Below are 21641 nucleotides of genomic sequence, written 5' to 3'. Positions count from 1 at the left end.
AATAGGAGCAGTTTAAGCTTAAACAAGTTCAACTTCTTTACATGAGATTCTGATCAGTCTGTTCATTTCGTGCTGAGTGTAGAACAGATGTGCACTCGCCAGAAGACAACGCCATGGGCGCGTCTTCCAAGAACGGGACATGGAACGGAATAATTAGGATGTTGATGGATCAGGTAGTGGATGTGGCTGTCGCAGATGTCACCATGACGTCACGCCGGGCCGTCGTTATCGACTTCAGCGTGCCTCTCATTCTAGGCAGGTAAATGATACAAATGAGAATATATATATTTTGTGGATGAAGGGTTCAGTGTTCTAGGATATAATCCATGTAGTCCGTTGAAAACCAGCAGACGTTTTGGAAGAATATATCGTCCCCATCGTCATATCAGAAAATTATCCAATTAAGAAACCAACGTGAAGCAAGCAGCAAGCGGAGCTACCGCCCACACGGCGCTATATCCCAGAAGACAGAACTCTTCATAACCACCGCCGTGAGGACCTCGTATCCAATACATTTCGTGGATATGGGCCTTGCCATAATTTAGGCAGTTAATCGCCGGCTTCCTACAGCGGTGTCCAGGATTCAGTCCCAGGTCAGGTCAGACGGGATTTGTGGTGGAAAAATTGTACGGGGTCGCCTATTATTCTTTTCAACCCGTCACTTCATATTTCACAAAATTGTCAACGTTCATTATCCACTCTACTGTACAATGCTATATAGACCTGATAGAGACTTCATCGTCACATAGGTAAAGGAATTTGTTGTAGCTGAAATGTGTCTTCTAGGTAACCGAAGCCTGTTTTAGCAAATTTTCAGTAACCAAATTCATGAAGCCGACCTCTTCTTGAGAAGCCGCCAGTTTTGCAACGACTAAAGAACTTACCAATGTTTTATGTAACTCGAAGGTTTATTACTTTCAGTATTTTAAAAAATTAAAATCAAGCCACTAAAATCACCATCATATATCTGTGTGTATGTGAATCCCTCTTCCAATTAACTTTTGGATGCCTAAACCAATCTGTATGAAACTTTGTATGTACATAATGTGCCCGTACGGCCGCGCCATAGCTCAAGCGTTAGTCGCTGGCTTCCCACCGCGGCGGCCCGGGTTCGATCCCGGGTATGGTCAAGTGGGATTTGTGGTGGACAAAGTGGCATTGGGGCAGGGTTTCTCCCAGTACTTCGGTTCCCCTGCCAATCTTCATTCCACCAATTGCTCCACTATCGCCCTCACCTATCATCTGGGGCTGGTACAATAGGCCAGAAGTGGCCGCAGTACAAGGGACTTTATCCCACCCCAATAGCAATAAAAAAATAATGTGCTCGTATGTGTCCCATTTTCGTTCCTAGGCAACGGCTGGTTAAAAACGTTACTGTGGCAACGAACACACACGCAACAGCAGAAGAATTTTTGCACACAACTTTTTACATGCGGTCCGTGTCTTACCAAAAGAGAGTAGGCGATTGATTCTTCCAAGAACTTCTTGTTTACATGAACTTTGTCCTTTTTGTGAAAAAATCAAACTAGAATGATAATGCTAAACTATAAACTGTTCGCATAGATCCTGCATATTCATCAGAACACCTGGATCTTCCTATGAGGCGCTCAACAACATCCTGGCCCCATTCAGCTCTGGTCTGTGGTTCACAATTCTGGGGGCAATTCTGCTTCTCGCAGCCTTCCTGTCGCTCTCTTATCACGCGGTGAGAAGTTACGACAACACCGAGAAACCAGACCTTTACACAGTGCCAATGGCACTCTTCTGTGTTTTCGAAATCTTCTGTCAGCAAGGTAACTATGGTAGTGACATCACAACTCCGTCAAATGGCAATATTCACACGGGAAAACTGAAATCATATAAACTGACACAGAGAATAACATATCCAGGCAGTAGAGGTGACTGGAATTAGTACAATTTGAAAGAATTCCAGTAGAGGGGAGTTCTTTGGGAAAAATGTAATGTATAGTTTAGGAAATACGTGTATACTGTAGTAATGAGTTATCTTTTAGTCAAATTGTCCAGTTATTTAACTACAGAAGGTAATTTAAGTACGCATATAACTAAAGTGACCGCGAGGTCTGAGGCATGAACTGTCTCCGCTCGCTCGAACGTTGGGAACGTAGGTTCGTATCCCACTCAAGGCATATATGTCTATGTGTGTGTTTATTCTGTGTTTATGTTCTGTGTGTAGGTAGCGGCCTTACGACGGCCTGATCCTCCCCCCAAATCCAAGGAATTGTGTCTGTGTAAGAAAGATTACGAAACAGCAGAAGAGGCCAGGGCCCAACAAAGGGCTCTACAGCCATTGTTGAATGAATGAATTAATATAAGTTATTAATTCATTTTTAGCTATTAAATAGTTTTGCTAGTTCATTTTAGCTAGTAAATTGATTAGTTATTGATCAAGATTTTATGTTTTTTATTAATTTAATTTTGTTTGTTTTTTAAAGACGCTCCCTGTGTCAGTGTATGTAGCATCGGATGGTAGGATGGCTTGTTAAAAATGAATTGCAAATAAAGCAAGAGACTGTTCAGAATTTGTACGAACCCATTCCAAGAAGGACTGAGGCTGTGTCGAAAGTAAAATCTGGTCTAACCCCATATTATTAAAGAAATGTGTACGGTATCTATAGTGTTCCATTATTTTGTTCATCCCCTGTATATCGAACATCTTATTGTAAGGGTGAGCAGACTTACTTTGTGCTGTGTAGGTCACGGGTTGGAATCATGTCCCGGAGACCGATTATTCTGAGTTTGTTTCTTAGTTCTCGGCATCCCCCAGGAATAACTTTAAAATTTGCCGCTACCAATTATTTTCTCCATCGTATCTATTCACAACTCACAGTCATACCACGTGACACGATACAACCAGTGCGGTTCGGAACATCGTCTTCCGAATACAGGAGTAGTGCAAGTGTAGTCTCGTGATGTTCCTAGGTCACGATGAGACACCCCGGTCCTTGTCATGTCGCCTCGTATACTGGGTGTCCCACGTGGCGGCTGTGGTGCTGTATGCAGCTTACTCAGGCGCGCTGATCTCTTCCCTCGCACTGCAGCGTATAGTCCCGCCCTTCAGAACGTTTAGTGGTCTCTTGCAGCATGGTGGGTATCAAGTGGCCACACTGGCCAGCTCGGCGCAATTCAACATCTTTGACGTGAGTTTTCCTCTGCTTAAATGATTACACTTAGTAAAGTAATTAAATATTGAATGAATAAGAGATTGACGGCCAGCCCGACCAGACGATCGACAGACAGACGGGCCGTTTCGCTCAAAGACTAGAAATTTTCTAGTTATATATTCATTCATTGAACTAAGGAAACCAGTCTCCCACTTAGCAATAAAGCAAATGAGGCTTAAGTTCAGAAATAATTGTTACGCAGTGCCACAATAGCGACTGGCTACGGGCTGAACGAGTGAGGAGTCGGAGCTCGAGTCTCGGTAGGGTCAAGAATTTTCTCTTCTCCAAATCATCGAGACGAGCTCTGGAGCCCAGCCAGACCCCTATCCAGCGGTTACAAGGGGCTGTTACCCCGGGGGTAAAGCGACCGGGGGATGAAGCTGACCACTCACCTCCAGGTAGTGCCGAGGTCAAAATAGTGTTGATCTATACATCCATATATATACTTGTATATATATGCCTTCATAGTGTAGTGCTTAATTCGTTAATCAAAGGGACAAATCTACCTTTTACCTAATTCTAGCTCTACCAAGTGGTGTCCTTCCTTCTGGCTTTTCCATCAGAACCCTATATACATTCCTCCGTGCCCGTGCGTGCTGCATGCCGTACCTATCTCATCCTCTTCGATTTGATCATTCTAGTTCTATTTTATGCGGTATATGAGATAAGATGAAAGAAATGTATCAGTTAGAAAGCTATTATAGATGGAAGGACATAACATCGTTAATTCATCTCTTCTCGGATCAAGATACCCACCACATGAGTTTTGCACTTCCAGGAAACCACGGACGAGACCATGAGCGACATATACAAGAAGCTGTTTGACAAGAGCATGCCGAGTACTGTACTGGAAGGTTTCAGCAACTTATGCTCCAGGAGTAATTATGCATTCCTAGCGACATACAGCAGCTCCTTGCCAATCCTTGGGAGCCTCAACTGCAGCGTCACGTCGCTAAAGGAGGCCTCACTGCCTGAAAGCCTCAGCATGGCGTTCACTAAAAGGAGTCCCTACCTCGGCGTCATCAACTTCAAGTAAGAGTAAGAAGCCTACTCACCAGTGAGGTTATTCTTGGCTTTTACAGACGAGTACCAGGGCAGTACCTCAAACAAGCAATACATGAAGAATTGCGTATATGTAAAAACATTGCCTTAGCTCGCTCGAACGCTATGATCGTGGGTTCAAAACCCACTCAATACATGACTGTATATCTGCGTTTAATCTGTGTTTGTGTAAGTAGAGTCCTTGAGACGGGCTGATCCACCTTCCAAGGAGTCTTACCGACTGCCTTAGAATTAAGAAACTGAAGTGAAACAAAGCGTTTTACTGATGCCCTATGCTCCCAAGTGGGAGCAACAGAAAAGATATATATGTACATAAACAATCACAATAATTTGTACAGATAATCTGGTATTCTTAGCATGGTCGTATTGGTTTCATTTCTGGCTTTATTTAACTGTACTTTGTTAAATACGAAGGGAGAAACCCTCTACACATTTTGCCTAATTGTCCAAGCTCAGTATCCGTACAGTACGAGTAAATTTTGCAATGGTATGACTATACATTTTAATAATATATCCTTCTATATTTTCTTACACAGAATTTTATTAATGGAATATATATTAGAGCTATATTTTGTTATTTCAAGTTTATACCTTCGTTGTATCAAAGTGAAAAATATCGCACATAACAGGTCAAATATTCTTATAATCTGTAATTCTTCTCATACTGACTCCGTTTTAAACGAATTTCTGTCGCTGCATTTGTATCATAACATATGAATTATTATTCTGAAATTTTTAAAGAAATAGTTACCCTCAAATATTCAGACATGGCAGGAGAAGTTTCTTTCGCAGATTTTCTCAGAGTAATCTGGTCTTCTCATACCAAGAAGACCAGTTACGTCACACGAGATATATAATGCGTAACAAGAGACTTGTTAACTACTCAACTGGGTTTCCTCTCCTAGGTTACAGCAACTGCGTGACACGGGTATTTTGCGACGCATACGTAACAGCGTGTTTTCCATTGAGATTGAGGAAAGTGAGACGCCGTGGACCAGCGTCAGTTTGGATGCAGTGACACCGATGTTCATCATCCTGATCATAGGCATCACGCTAGCCACGTTACTGATGTTCCTGGAGAGACAAACTGTTAGCTTGCTCCAGTTGTCAGGAAAAGGCCACAAGGCAAAATGAGTACGGATTGCGGTCGACTTTCGGAGAACGTCAGCATAAATCCTGTTGTAGATCGGATGAATTCTGATATTTGCTAACTTAATGAAAAGATATTTAGACCGGAAGGTGGGAAATTATGTTTTCCATGCTGATTTATATTTAGAAAAACTTTCTTAATTAGTATATTTCCAAACTAATTTAATTTATAGCGTTGAAAACTCAAAATTTATTTAATTCTCGACAGGTGATGGAACACATTTCTTCCCCGATTTTAATAAACAACAAATAATGCAAACTAGAAAGGTCAGTTTTCACACTGGAACTTTTGCGCACAATATCAAATGTGTTAAAAACTAAAAAGTCCCCTAAAATATCAAGAATAATTGGAAATGCCCCGACGATTAGTCGAGAGGTTCCTGAAAAAGTCCGTTGTGAAAACTGCATAACATTTTCTTCCACAATCCATCCCACTTCACCAATCACAGTCAGCTTCCTATTTCATTCGTCGCTACTTAAACCTAGCAGTTGATACGTCATGGTTGAATAATTTACGCGTTAAGTACAGCTTCGATGTGAAAGTTGTGGACACTCCATGAAGAGGAAGTTCAAAGTGATGACGGTGATTGTGATTATGGTGTTGGTAACATGTTCATTTCTCTTAGAGGGGGAAGGCTACTCCTCTTAGAGGAGTCTTTTTCAATTTTTCGGCTTGGGATGAGACAGTCTATTATTGGCACACCGTCCACTCTTTGGCCTATGGTACCAGCCCCGGATGATATATGGTAAGTGTGGAGCAATAGGTGGAATAAGAATTAGCAGGGGAAACTGAAGTAGTCGGAGAAAACCTGCTCCAGTGCAACTTTATCCATCACGGATCCAGCATAACATGTACTTCAATTGAACCCGGACCGCTGTGGTGGGAAGCAGGCAACTAACTTCCTGAGCTATGAAATGGCCGCCACTAGAGGGGTTAGTCAGTTTCGTAAGTGTAATTCGGATGTAAGACACGCAGAGTGAGCTACAAATTAAGCTGTATACTGCTGAGCTAACACTGACAAACTTTTGATGTCAATACGCCACTGCCAGGTAAGCTGTAATTATGGTTCATTTACGGTTGGTTTGAATTTATTCCGCCAGATAATGAAATGTTATATCATACTTTATCATTAGCGAACTCTTGACAGTGTTCATTCTTACAAATTATAAAGTCTCTTACGGTAAAGTCCGTGATGAACATGTAACTCCTCAGCCTCGAAAAGGCATCTACATATGTCTGTAACTCTCATAGTACACAATCCTTCTGCAAGTTATGTACTCGTACATATACTTTATCATAAAAGAAGACTTGGAACAATATTCATTAACTGTTAGAATTCTTTTTCTCGTATTTGAAAATATGAAATTTGAAATACAAATGTTAATAAATTTTAGATCAATCTATTACAACTACGCATCTTTTTTTCAGCAACACAATGCACTCTATCGGCGAGAATATAAATACTGTATTGTAATGACCACCGTATTACCACACGAGAAAGTATTCAATACTCTCACTCCTATATGAATGAAATATGTGTTCACATTGGGGCACTATGATACAAGCCGCAAGGTCTAGTGTTCGATTCCTGTTGAGTTTATTGGATTTTTAAATTGACGTAATCCTTCCAGCCGCACCATGGCTCTAGAAGAAATAAGTACAAGGAATCTTCCTGGGGGTAAAGTGCAACCGGTGCGTAAGACTCACAAACTCACCGCCATCTGTGAGCCTATTGCCTAGAAAATATACGATACTCAGCACCCCACAAAATTTTGGTCCTCCACAGCCTGTTACATTGATAGCTTTGCCCTTTTTTATATATGTGTTTAGATTTGATTTACCGTACATTATCAAGTAAATAAATATTATAAGGTATTATATCTGTGCAACTGACTTTTGATTGCTTCATTGTGAATGGATGAGTGGATGGGTGATTAAGTGAATCAGAGAGTGAAGCAGTGAATAAAAGACTGGATGAATAAATCAGTGAATCAGTAAATCTGTGAGTAGGATTCAATGTTAACGAATGAGTTTTTGAATAAGTGGATGTAGGGATGTGTGAGTCTCTGACAGATGCTGTACCATGCACATACCGGTACCCTTGATCACGTGATAACCAGTTTCCTTTCACCCCTATATGCTTGAGGCTGACGCAATCTGTCCGCAACATATCAAAGCCCTTCAAATAGAGATGAATAACTTGTTTTCACACACTCACATGCGATTGCTTCCTTACATGCAAACAATTATCGACCTGTATCGACTGCTGTTAACACTGCCGAACAGTGGAAGTTCTGTCCGTACAAGCTAACAAGATTGTTTCATATGATGGCGTTTAGAGCTCTCGAGGTTTTATTCCTAATCTCTTTAACAAGTTTCCCAGTTTCAGGACTATCTGTTGATGTGGCTTCAGGGGTGATTGTGGACATAGGAAGAAAGTTCAGTTCAGGAGGAGTGTATCTGCTGGTTTCTTCAGAACAAGTGGCTGGTGGCTGGTGGACTGATCTGGCGAGATATTTAATTACGGCCCATACACTGGCCGCGGTAATTAACTTGGGAAATGCGTCCATATTTCCAGTTCCGTCAGAGGCAGTATCCGTCTGTGTGATGCGCTCCGCTGGTATGGAGGAGGTGTCTGCTTTGCAAGAGGTACCCTGTAGCCCATTTGACCCCAAACTGTTTGTGGGCAGGATTGTTCAGCCGCTTTCGTCGGAAATAGTATACGTGTTGTAAAGCTTTTGTTAGAGATTTGCAGTAAGTTAAGTCACAAAAACAGGTGATATGGGTGTTGCTGTAATATTTTAATACTTTGCAGAAAATGCAGCATTTTCCTATACTCTTCCCATTGCATGGTTGAGATTGACACTTACAATCGCTTAACCCTTTGAAGCCCAGTGGTTACTATACCTACACCCGCTTTAACACACTAAAACTCTTATCTGCCAACAGAATACATTCGTGTGCTTCGTATTTATCTCGTAATAAACAGCTACTCTTTCCCTGTACAGCATTAATTTTGCGTCCTGTGAGGTACAAACTAAGGTAGTATGTGTTATTTAGAAAAAGTTATCTCTTTAGAGGTTTGATTTTCCTGTCAGAAGTGAAAATATTTGAGAAACTTCACGTAATATTCTATCTGAATACAATGCTCCAAGCCCCCGAGAAAATATGTATCATGTTATATACGGACTTGTGTATTCCGAATTTTCTTGTTGCGAATTCATGTGTTGAGATGGTTGGGGAAATACTGCAAAAAGGTATATTCCTCACGGAAGACCCAAACACAATAGGAAAATATTTAAATCAATTCTGTTGATGTAGGTCTTGCAAATACAGATGGTGTTTTATTCCCTCATGATATGGTTCGAAAAAAGGTTTTTAAGAACGAATATTTTCTTAAAAGAATTAATTTCTTCATTAAAGAGACCATATACGAAGATGTTATGTTGGTCAGTGAATCAGTCGGGTGTTTAATTTTATTCACTTTGGCAATTACAAACCCAATTAATAAATTGGTTGATTATTTCAGGAAGCTATATTAATGGTATCGTCTTTCTTTTCTTAAGTAAAAATTCTCAACTACTAAAGATAATGAAAACTGTTTTCTTGAATGTGACGACTTCTAGATTCTTTACCGACGTTTCGGTAAAACGTGCTGCTTACATCTTCTAACCTAAAGATTCGTATATACCAGACAACACGACGCCACATTCCAGAATACAGTGATCTCCGTGAGGACCTCAAGCCAACAAATTTCCCCTGCCCACCGGCCTCAACCTTAGATTATCTGTCTGCTGTACTTTTTGCCTTCGCAGCTGTCGGGCCTACGCAACATGCATTTAGCAATTTGGTTGCTGTTTCTCGAAGACGGCCGTTCTGTTGACGAAATCCTCAGGGACCTGCATGTGCCTTTCAACTGTCGCTTCCTGGTGGCTCAGTATGAAGACGACGCCGTTCAACTGACGGAAGTGTACCGCGTCAGCGTCAACCATCCATTGACCTTGAACCACTACGGGATCTGGAAGAAAGGCTACCCCATGTCCAGCAAAGTGAACGCCTACGAAGGCAGAAACAACCTACAGGGACTCGTCATGAAGGCCATCGTCATAAATGTCAGTTGAAGTATTGGGTCTAGAAAACCGAAATGAATGGCCTTGGGGATTCGTCGTGCTGACCACGCAACACCCTCTATCCGCAAAAGTTGGCACTAAAACTTCGCCGACAAGAGTCGGTCACTCAGTCGGTATAGTTCGCTTGCGGACTACAGGTCACGGAGTTTTTTTAAAGTATTTGGTTCAATATATCATATCGAATGTTAGAAATGGAGAGTGATTCATGTCACGGGCCAGGTGTCCCATTTCGCGACTGAAAGTATAAAGAGAGTTAATTCGTAAAATAATCAGTTTTCTCGACATTAACCGTAGTCCAAATTGTAACGAAGTTTTGGAGACTTGACTCTGTCTCCTCTGCCAGGTAAAGAAGGATAATCGAGCGTCCTTGATCACATCTCCAGATACGGACTAGCTCTATCGATTGGATCTAAGAGAGTCACATTTTTCTATCCTTCGATTCAAATTCCTTTGAAAATTTAAGCAAATGGTAAATTGTAGTTAGAAATTAAAATCTTAAAAATAATGATGACTCGGTACATATTTTAGTGTTTTAAAAATAAAAGTCTGATAGATTTTACTTTGAGGGGGGGGACTTGGTCTGTGATTAGTAGCCCTGTATATTTCTAGGCACTATACCAAAATACAATCTATTTCACAGCAGTCAAATATCTAAACGTAAGACATAAAATCAAAATATGGAATGGCAAATCTGAAATTGTATGTTCCGACAATGATCAACTCTACTCTCCAGCCACCATATCGTGATACTTAATAGAAAAACTGAAATTGTTCAGTCAGTGCAGTGACTGGCTGCGATCTGTGCAGTTGGAGCTAGATTTCTCTCACCGCAGCCACGCCGGCTTTTGGGTCCTTCAACCTCCTAATTAATGGTTACCGACAGCCTTCTCCCCTGATTTAATAGAAGCTGGATCACGTCACCACTTCTCTCCATCTACTGCTTCTCCAAACATCTTCATAGTTCTATGATTGGACGAGTAGAGGGACAGTTTATAATTAAGCTGCATCTGTTAGAGAGAAGTTGCGGCATGTCCCAGAGGTGATGTGAACTTCCTAGAAAATATGAATTTCATGCCCTTGACCAAGAATGCCTTCATGATTTGTCCCAAGAGAGACAGCCAGTAAATTATGTAAGATTTGAGGCCTGCTTTCTTCATAGCCAGTAAATTAATTAACGAATTTTACTTTCGAGAGTTTTAAGGCCATTTTCGCTGTCCAGACTAAAATGTTCAGAATGGAAGATTACTTATAATTTTAATTTTAGGCATTAATAATTGATATATTCATTATTTGTTCAATTTTTATTTTCTCCAGATTTCCCGGATGTTGGAAGATACCTGACTTTCCCTCATTCCCGCAGCCCACACATCAGACGGGAACTGAACCCCGATTATCTAGCAATATTACTGAGTGAGAGCGATCTCACTTCATTACAGTTCAAGTTAACGCTCCATTTTAAACCCAAATAATTTTATACTCACCAATTTATCTTATTTTAATTCTCGACAAATAAAATGATTGAACCTTAAACGACATAATGTACGAGATGTAATAAATTAATGATTAGGCTCTACTCGTTTTGATGTGATATTTTCATTTGCAGTCTCCCCCTTACTCTGTCTTGGAGAAAGAGGAGGGTGGCTATAAACTGGGAGGATCAATGGGGCCAATATGGCGAACTATGGAGAGAAGACTCAACTTCACGTACGTGTGACGGTTGGATCGACACGTAATGTCATTGCCATTCTCAGGAGGAAATGGAAATATAGTGTAAAGCAATAAAAGCACATAATTTCAGTCCAGATATTAGCAGTAAGTTTTAATTCCATAGCACACCCTTGAATGGGCGACATCTGAGACTTGAAAATCACTTTCGATTGTACACATCATTTATGATATATTCTCAATGTAAGTTGGTTTCATGTAAATATACGAGCAGCATGACACATGACGAAGTAGTGATTAGAAATGGTGCAGAAAGTACATTTTTCTCTTTAACGTAAGATTTTCTTGGATTTCCCCAGACCCTACAGTAATGTATTGATATTTTATCATAAATCAGAGAGTGATCTCTTGCTGCAAAACTCTTTGCACACCATCATTAACAAGCATCTTACCATTAGACAACAAGTGATGCATGCAGAAAATTTTTCGTATAACCAGAATCAAGTTATGCAAATGTTTAATTGGTAGTAGGAAAAGTTTCAAATCAGTACCAGTTTCCGTATATGATATAGGAACTGCAGATGGAAAGCTCTCCTTCTGCTATATGCAGTAAAATTAAGTAAAGCTACCCCTGTGACAGGCCGTGGAGGCCCATAGGGTTGTGAGATGTTGAGGCTCCAATATTTTCTAGAAACTCGGCTCACAGATGGCGGTGAGGTTGTCAGCCTTACACGGCGGCCGCCCTTTACCCCCAGGAATATTTCTGACACTCGTTTCTGTTAGAGGCTGAGTTGACCAGCGCTGCTGGAAGGATTAGGTAAATTGAGAAAATCCACCTCATCAGGATTCGATCCCGCTACTTTCCGGGTTGTAGCATAGTGCTTCAACGAACTACGCTACCGCGTTCCCTCCTATATGTAGTAGTCACATGATTTTAACTGTAATATTTCGGTGATAATATATAAAGTGATGAAGATCAGCATATAACTTGGAAACTCCTTGTTTCGTCTAAACTTGAACAGAAATTCAGCGGAAAGTCTCGGCCTTGGTAATATTATACGTGTCATTTAAGTCCAATGGTCCGCATGCCCAGTGATTTCCCTTCCTTCACAGCACCGAATACCAGATCTCGGAGGACAGCTCCTCGGGGTCTATCTCCGCTGATGGGACCTGGAACGGGCTGATCGGCATACTGGCAAGGCGGGAAGCGGACGTCGCCGTCACCGGTACGACGATGACGCCGATGAGGGCCGAAGTTGTGGACTTCACCCTGCCCATCTTCCTGAGCAGGTACAGCTATACTGTCTCTGCGCTACGCTGAACTGACGAGCATTGCGGTTGAGTAGGTACATTCCTGCTTCATATTCTCGAAGTTCTGGGTTGAGATGTCGACCTGCAGATCGGTTACTTATATTTCTGTGGTTTTCCTCAGTCCATCCATGCCAGTTCCTCAATGCTACCTCAAATTAGGCCATGAAATCTTCCTCACACATACCTTACATTTCACTTTTAACTAATTATAGTGTCCCCATGCTTTCTATATGTCTCGCTCATCTTCTTCTTAATTCAGTAACCTGTTTAATGTCTGGCGAATAGCACGCATTTTAACACTCATCATTATGTAAATACAATATAGCCTTCTGATACGTCCTCTTTCTTAAATTAAAAAATTGTCCTAATCTGTCTTTTAAAACACCGTCAGTCTATTAACATGCGGCCTCTCTGAAGGTGATGCCGTGTACGTTGAAATATATCTATAAACGTGCATGTCGCTTTATACCAAAATATCGTTATAACAATGTTCACTGCCGTGCGAACGAAAAAATCTCACCCTGTCATCATTCTCGTCCGAAGAGAGGGCATATTTCACGCCTACACAAAGCAATCAAAATTACATCTTGTATATCTTAAACTTTAACTCTGTATATAGTAGATGAGAAGATAAAGAGTTCTGAACTAAATAGAAGATTTCCTCAAATTTAATCCATCCATAATTTGAACATGAACATAATTCTTCTGTGCTTGTGACATTCCCAAAGACTTCATTGAAAGTGACAAATGAAGATAAAATTCTCTTTGTATGTAAGCAACTTCATTCATTCATCAGTGGCCTTACAATCCTTTGTCGGGCCTCTCATTCAGTTCCTTAATCTGTTTTACACAGACAGTAGGACTCCTTGGACGGGCCATCAGACCGTCGCAAGGCAGCTACCTACATAAAGGAAACCAAAAACACAGAAGAAACGCAAACATAGATATCCATGCCTTGAATTTGATTCGAATCCACGATCCCAACTTTCGAGCGATCGAAGAATATAAGCAATTTGCCATGGAATAAATCCCTACTCATTCTCAACCTAGGCACTTAAAGCCCCGGTCCCCCTTGTTTATGACGTAATAGGCCAAGCTCTTAATACGGTAAGACATTACGAGTGCCCTAGAGAGGTGACGGCTGGGTGGAGAGAAATGATTCAAGACAGCCAGACTTTCACCCTGCTGTAAATTGCAGTCTTCTGGACTGTAACAGCCTTACCGGTGGATACCAATGTTCTGGAGAGACAGTCCACCTCCTTCATCAGGGTAGAAGTCACACGGCTACATTCTAACCGGTTCCTCACCATGCGAACCTCTTCATTTTCTCCTTCCACCGGTTTTTCAGGCAGAGGACCTCCGCAAGGAACAGCATTTCCTACTTACGTACGAATAATTACAGATTGCGCCCTCCAACCGCGGCAACTTCTCCGACAGATTCGTCTGACTGTAAGTCTATACATCAGGGGCTAACATATTCTATTTCTGCTTAATTTATCTCATATGTATGCGTGCGCTCATCNGCGGCAACTTCTCCGACAGATTCGTCTGACTGTAAGTCTATACATCGTAGGTAAGTCAATAAGTAAGCTACAAATGGATATAGAACTTAAACAAATCAGAGTACTGATTTGAAAAATGCTTTTATTTCTCAACATGATCTCCCTGTACATTGAGGCACTTGTCCCTTCGTTTCACAAGCCCCTGAAAACCAGCAGCATAAAATGCTTTGGGCTGCTGCCGGAACCAGACGGTGACTGGGATCACGAAGGCTACAGCTCACTGCATTCCAGCCTCAAGGACAAACCGTAAATGCCGACTCCTACTGTAACATTCTCATAGAAACTTCGTAAGGCCATTCAATGGAAGCGACCAGGACTCCTCACCAAAGGCGTGTTGCTCTTGCATGACAACGCGCGTCCCCATACTGCAAACAAGNGACTGCTTTCTTCATATTCACCGCCGTGAAAGCCTCAAATCTTACACGTTAGATTTTGTTTAGAACTTAATCAAAGCCATGTCTATATATAGTGCATAAANAATGAGACGCTGCGAAATTTAAAGTGAGAAGTCCTCGAGCATCCTCCGTATAGCCCCGACCTTCTCCTAGCGACTTCCATTTGTTCGGCCCTCTTAAACATCATCTTTCAGCTGAACATTTTCCCGACGATGAAGCTGTAGAAAAGGAAGTCACCGTCTGGTTCCGACAGTGTACCGTCTGTTCTTCTTGTATATAGAATGTTTGTAGTGTAATATGGTGTTTTAGATCTAGAATTACTTCAGCATCTTTATTGTTGGAATATTTCTGGCAGTTCTCGAATATTGCTTAATGATCCCTTTTGATCTGTTTGTATGTGAAATTATTCATAAAATAAAGAAAGTAAACGGGAAGCATAAAAATGGAAATACAATGGTATCTTTCCAGCTATAGGCTCTTCATTCGGCAGCCCGAAATGGTAGATGTTGAGTGGGGAAACTTCTTGGCACCGTTCGACTACGGTCTCTGGCTCGGTATTCTGGCAGTCATCTTCGTGATCTCGGTCTTGGTGGAGGCCTGCCATCAGCTTAGCCGGAGGTTTAGTACTTGCAGCTCCGAGCGACTCCACCGCCCGCCATTCCAGGATTCCATCTTCCACGTGTTCGCTGCCTTCTGCTCTCAAGGTGTCACCTGTGTCATTTCCTATATAACGAAGTGGACTTGTTCAGACCTTGGACACAATTGGAAGAGCCGAACACTCTTCCGTCCCGGTCAGGTTAACCCAGAACTCATGAATTTGCTAGAAGCTTGCTCTCTCGTATAACAAAGCAAGGCTGTCAGGATTAATGGATTAATTATTTAATCGGCCATTATTTCCTTTAGTCGATTTATCGTCTGCACAATCACGGTTATAACACGGCCTGAAATATGAATTGTCTTCGCCCGCTCAAACTCTGTGATCATGGGTTCAATTCCTACTCGGAGTATGGGTGTCTGACTGCGTTTCTTCTACTTTTGTGTTGTCCCGTGTAGGTAGCCGCCTTGCGACAGGGCTGATCCACCACCAAAAGAGTCATACCAACTGTCTGAATGATCCATCACTCAAAATCATTTCTGATGGGAAAGAGGTCAAGGGGGAGGCCCCATGACTTCCTTACCATCAGAATTAAGGTTGAAGAAGAAGAAGAAGAATTTATCTTTTAATATTCGGAATTAATAGGTTTTGGACAACCCAAGTCAACAAACCAAGTCCATGATTAAGTTTGTTGCATAAAATTTTCACCTCCTTTTCTATCTTAGTATCAGGTCTGTGTACGCTTTATCACAATTTTTATTGTATATTTTCTTGTTATCTCCCTTCGACATAGCCTGGTCTCAGGTATCTTTACAGCTGTAGTTATGCCTAGTGATTGAGGTTAGCTCTTTCTAAGAGGCCCAACAGAGTAGGTGTCTTCCCCCCTCACCTGAGGACGGAAACGGATCCAGTTCCCGAAACGTCGTGTTCTCTAGATTTCAGAATACCGGATGATGGAGAAAGTAAAAAAACCAAGTAATTTTGAATGTTATACACCATCGTCAGAACATTCTAGAATCTACTTATGTTTAATGTTAACAAATCCGAATCATTAACTTTCTGATTTCCTCTACGTCAATGTGTTAAACTCAACACTGTTTCGACTTCAGAACCTCACTTAGAATGGACATTCTATATTTATGTATCCCTTTCTATCAATCAAATTTTCAGAGTTTATTTTCGATTGTATCAACATTTTACCTGCAGTCATACGTTCTTCCATATATGCCTAGATGTTCTGTGAATAGTTTTAATCCAGGATGAATATATTAGCTTTATGTGTCGCACAGAGCTAACCTGAATGAAAAGAACGTCGTTTTAAAGCTGGAGCAATGACAATTTCTTTTTTATTTTCCTTATTTTACTTTCGGAGAACAAAATGTGGCTCAATTGATAAAGCTCCTGGTTTGATTTTGGGAGATGCCCTGTTTGAATTTCGGACAGGATACCTGTTAATATGCTGAGATTTATCTCATTATTCCTCAGTCCCTCTAAACAGATGTTGGGATATTGCCTCAAATTAGGCCACGACCAATGTTTTTCACTTTCTTCTCACTTAATTAATCACAAATCAAATTCCTATTCCACGCTGTGGTCTGCAATAGTGACACTGTTGTTCAATGAATCACAGATAGAAACTTAATTTTATTTGTAGGAAATTAATAAATTACCATTTGAGCTTCACTCAAAGTAGGGATTAAATTCGGCCAATACGAACAGAAATAAAATCCATGGACAAATTTTAGTTCAAACCCTGACACTCTATGCAATATTGAAATCGGTTTAACGGTTAATTTCCTACTGGCAGACACTGCGTTACATGCCTCTAACTCATACACTTAGGAACCATGATTAACTGCATCATTACAGGCCACGACATGACACGCAGAGCTATGTGCATCCGCGTCTTGTTCCTGACAGCTCACATGACGTCCGTAGTGTTGCTAGCGGCCTATTCTGCAGGCCTCATCTCCACACTCACTGTAGAAACACTGAACCTGCCGTTCACCACCTACGAGGAACTACTGAACATGGGTACTCACATGGCCGGCGTTGTCAACAACTCGGCAGCAATAGCGCTCTTCAGCGTAAGCAAACACCCTGTCACACGTTTAGTNACGAACTTGAACCATCTCGAGCATCATTTGCTCTGTGCTTCAAGTCGCTGCTGATGACGCTGCTTCCGGCATCAGTTTTTGGTGTCTCTCTTCGTCTGATGCCTACCCTTTGACCTGTCCAGCAAGGGAGGCCCTGCCAGTAGCTACGCTACCGCTGGTATAGCTCTCAGGGTCCTTGGCATACTCAAACCCCCTCACCACGATAAGGTGGAGACACCAACGAGGGGGTAATTTTATTTGTAGGAAATGAATAAATTACCATTTGAGCTTCACTCAAAGTAGGAATTAAATTGGGCCAATACGAACAGAAATAAAATCCATGGACGAATTTTAGTTCAAACCCTGACACTTTATGCAATACTGAAATCGGTTTAACGGTTAATTTCCCACTGGCAGACACTGTGTTACATGCCTCTAACTCATGCACTTAGGAACCATGATTAACTGTCTCATTACAGGCCACGACATGACACGCAGAGCTATGTGCATCCGCGTCTTGTTCCTGACAGCTCACATGACGTCGGTAGTGTTGCTAGCGGCGTATTCTGCAGGCCTCATCTCCACACTCACTGTGGAAACACTGAACCTGCCGTTCACCACCTTCGAGGAACTACTGAACGTGGGTACTCACATGGCCGGCGTTGTCAACAACTCGGCAGCAATAGCGCTCTTCAGCGTAAGCAAACAGTCTGTCACACGTTTAGTTCTTTGCTTCTGGTCCCTTCATGCTGGGAGTTGGCAGTGTTTATACTCAGGGGCTAAATGGAGACCTTCCGAGTTTACTGCAGGAAAGAAAACTCGCGATAAAAATAAAGGAAAGTAAATCAGTAAATACACATTTAATGAGAGCCTGGAAGGGCCCAGACCAGATCTGAAAATCGTGACGAAAAGAAAACCGTGTCCTCTCGGGAATCGAAGCCTGATTTTCCAGGCTAGTCACTATAATGACTTACCCCCACCGGCCCTCTCATTGGCCATGTGTGCATGAATAGAACTTCATGAAGGTATACGCGTTAAGGACCAGACATAACTTTCGTCCGTATGTGAAAATTCTCGGTCGCAATCCATTGATTTTAATAAGCCTGAAGTTCCCTTAAATAAGATTTAATTAAAAACTTCAGTACCTACCACATACAAAACATATTGCTTTCCAATAACAAGGATCAATCGGTTAACGCTGTTTAGGGAGATGATCGTTTTTCATCCCCAGAAATGTAAGAAGTGCATAAATACACTCATTGGATAAGATGCAGGTTTCCATAACTTTAAGAAATGTGGTACATACAGTAACTAAAGAATAAATTTGTCTCTGTTTGTATGGGCAGTGGCGTAAAGCTACACAATTCTTGATCTCGGCACTATATGGAGATGAGGGGTCAGTTTCACGCTCCTTCTGCTTTAGCCTTGGGGGATAAAAATACCGCTATCAATTAGATAGCAGACTTGTTGAACCCCAGAGGATGCCTGGACGCTGTGATGTAGATAAAAATTTCTTGATCCTGCCGGGAATTGAACCCCTGCCTTCCAGCCCTTAGCCCGTTGCTGTAAAGAGTGAGATGTCCCGACCCCACGTGCAGTAACTATTGTATTTTTAAGTGCTGAAAAGTGAAGAATAATCTGAGTGAGTTCCCGTCTGGAATATGAAGACGCAGCAACTTCAAAATTTATAGTGGATTCGACTTGAATTCCTTGACGCCAGCTGCCTGTGTAGTGACNATAATCTGAGTGAGTTCCCGTCTGGAATATGAAGACGCAGCAACTTAAAAATCTATAGTGAATTCCTTGACGCCAGCTGCCTGTGTAGCAATGATTTTAAGTGCTAGTTTCTGTGTTGAGATCCGTTACTAGGAGACGACCAGTGGAAACTGAGAAACCTAGTGCGTGTGCATCGGTAAATTGTAAATTGTGTAAATCATCAGTAGCGCTGTATTAAGTGTGATTAAGAGAACTTGTAACCGACTTGCCAATAGTCCATCTTCCGAACTAGAACCTGTTATTTACGTGTAGTCATGCGCACGTGAAAATATAATTCTAATGTACCATCCCATCACTTATTCCCATGCTGAGCGAGATGAATCTTGTCCACACTCTCGCGCAGTTTCTTTAAGGTCCATTTTAATAATATCTGCCCTTCTACACCTAGGTCTTCCAAATGAACTCTCTGCTTCAGCGTTTTCAATTAAAAATATGTGTTTATCCTTTCGCGCATGCTTTTTGCATGTTTATCATGCCCCACTCCTTTATTTACCAATCCAAAAAAGAGTGTAGTTTAGCTTTAAATGAATTTAAATATATCCCACACACAGGAGACGAATGATCTGTTACTGAGCGGACTGTACAAGAAACTGATGACCACAGACCCAGACAACTTTCCTCATTCTACCCTAGGAGGTCTTCAGCGTGTCTGTTCCATGAAGTTCGCCTTCGTAGCCCAGATGTCACGAATGGAAAGCGTCAGACATGACATCCCTTGCAAGATAGTCGGCCTGCCAGCCACCTCTATAAAGGTGAACTTAGCCATCGCTTTCGCAAAGGGCAGTCCATACAGAGACATCATAAACCACAAGTAAGTAACATGCAGTTTGCTGGCAAATCTGTATCCATGCGCGTATCGGCTGCAATGCTCGGGGGTACCGAGTGTACACCTCGTTATGAGCATACATGTAACTTAAAACATTCCCGGTTCGTGAAGATGTAATTCTCTTGGCTTGTGTTCGGGGAGTGTCCTGTTGGACACAGACACTGTCCTGCAGTGATTCTGCCTCTTCAGTTCCTTCAGGCAAACATCGATTGACGAGTGACACCTCAAATAAGTCACAATTGATTCCTTCCACATTCCCTCCAGTTCAATATAATGATTATTGTCACGTGTTTATGGCTCCGTGACGAACAATAACGGATTTGGATTGGATGGCTGTAGTTATTAACATTTATTTTACAATATCTCTTAATCACAATTACAACAGCTCACAATAAATGACTGCCTAAGACTCGCTTCATTCTGACTGGATTACAATTGTCTTCTCTTCTAGTCTGTCTTCTACTGTGACCGACTTTGTTCGGGTTTACGAACTAATTACTTCTTGGTTCTCCTTTTTACTCTGGGTACGCGGTAGCGTAGTTGGTTGAGGCATTATGCTACAAACCGGAAGGTCCCGAGTTCGAGTCCCAATAAGGTGAATTTTTTCAATTGACCTAATTGTTCCAGTCGCTCTATGATCCTGGGTTCGACTCAGCCTCTTAAAGAAATGATTACGAGGAATCTTCCTTGGGGGGAATAGGCGGCCTGTGTGTAAGGCTAACAATCTTACCGCTATCTATGAGCCGACTGTCTAGAAAATGTGGGAACCTCGACGTCTCAGAAACCTATGGGCTTCCATGGCCTGTTACAGGGATACTTTTACCTTTTTACCTTCTCCTTTCTACTGCAACTGCCGCCGTTCTTATCTGAACGGACGCTTATATAGCCTAGCGGTATCCATGGAAGTGTTTATTGAATGCTCGTATCATGGAAATGTTTGTTCAGTGTTCGTTTAAACGGAAACTTATTTTGCACCGAATTGGTCTCCAGGAATCCACCTCCATGGAAATGTGTTTTATCCCTCGTTGTTTCCTAGACACGTGCCTACATGGAACAATATTCGTAATCCTCCAATAACCACACACCATCCACGGAACCCACACAGTACCACGGTATGTAGAACATAAATCTAAAACACAACACAGCAGCTACTTTTAGAATAATGAACTATAAAGATCATCACAATGAAGCAAATACTACCAGATCTACCGGATAATGACGACCATATAAGGTCTCAACATATAAAGGAATAACAGCTTATCACACGAACTGCCTACAAGTAAGACAAGAATTTGAAATTTAAGGGCCGTCCACGCAAATCAAATGAACACGTATTCACTAATCGCGCTACCCTTCGAAGCTACGTACACTGAGTTACTGACATAAAACATAAATAAAACATGCCACTAATAAGCACACGTATTTTTCACCTGTGGGGGGCACGCGGTAGTGTAGTTGGTTGAGGGGCTATGCTACAAGCCGGAAGGTCGCAGCTTCAAGTCCCGATGAGGTCATTGGATTTTTTGAGTTGACCTAATCCTTCCGGCCGCACTATGGCCCTGGGGTTCACTCAGCCTCTAACAGAAATTAGTACCAGGAATTACCGTATTTACGCATGTATAGGCCGCGTGCGTGTATAGGCCGCAGCACAATTTTCAGACAGAAATTATAGAAAAACTAATTTTCTTGGAATATTATTTCAGGAGTATTACACCCTGTATTACTAATTATGAATATAATTTTTTTTAATGAAGTGTGATTTCGAATATTTCGAATATAAGCCGCATCCCAGTTTTCCTCTTGAATTTTTGGCAAAAAATGTGCGGCCTATACATGCGTAAATACGGTAATTAAAAATGATTTTCCTGGAGAGTAAAGTGCGGCCGGCGCG

General features: G+C 41.7%; 1 protein-coding gene across 1 annotated transcript in view; it reads left to right on the top strand.

Annotated features, from left to right (window-relative positions):
- LOC111865550 overlaps positions 1-21641 on the top strand; it is a 36926-nt gene that overhangs the window by 8983 nt on the left and 6302 nt on the right. Inside the window, exons 5-12 of the mRNA XM_033751868.1 lie at positions 83-259; positions 1564-1793; positions 2941-3158; positions 3961-4214; positions 12303-12479; positions 14926-15161; positions 16922-17086; positions 17628-17845. Of these exons, the coding sequence (XP_033607759.1) occupies positions 83-259; positions 1564-1793; positions 2941-3158; positions 3961-4214; positions 12303-12479; positions 14926-15161; positions 16922-17086; positions 17628-17845 (1675 nt within the window). The remainder of the gene's footprint in view (positions 1-82; positions 260-1563; positions 1794-2940; positions 3159-3960; positions 4215-12302; positions 12480-14925; positions 15162-16921; positions 17087-17627; positions 17846-21641) is intronic.

This window comes from Cryptotermes secundus, unplaced genomic scaffold (genome assembly GCF_002891405.2).
Source record: "Cryptotermes secundus unplaced genomic scaffold, Csec_1.0 scaffold836, whole genome shotgun sequence".
NCBI lineage: Eukaryota > Metazoa > Arthropoda > Insecta > Blattodea > Kalotermitidae > Cryptotermes > Cryptotermes secundus.
The sequence above is the reverse complement of the archived record's forward strand: the minus strand, read 5'-3'. Positions and strand labels throughout refer to the sequence as shown.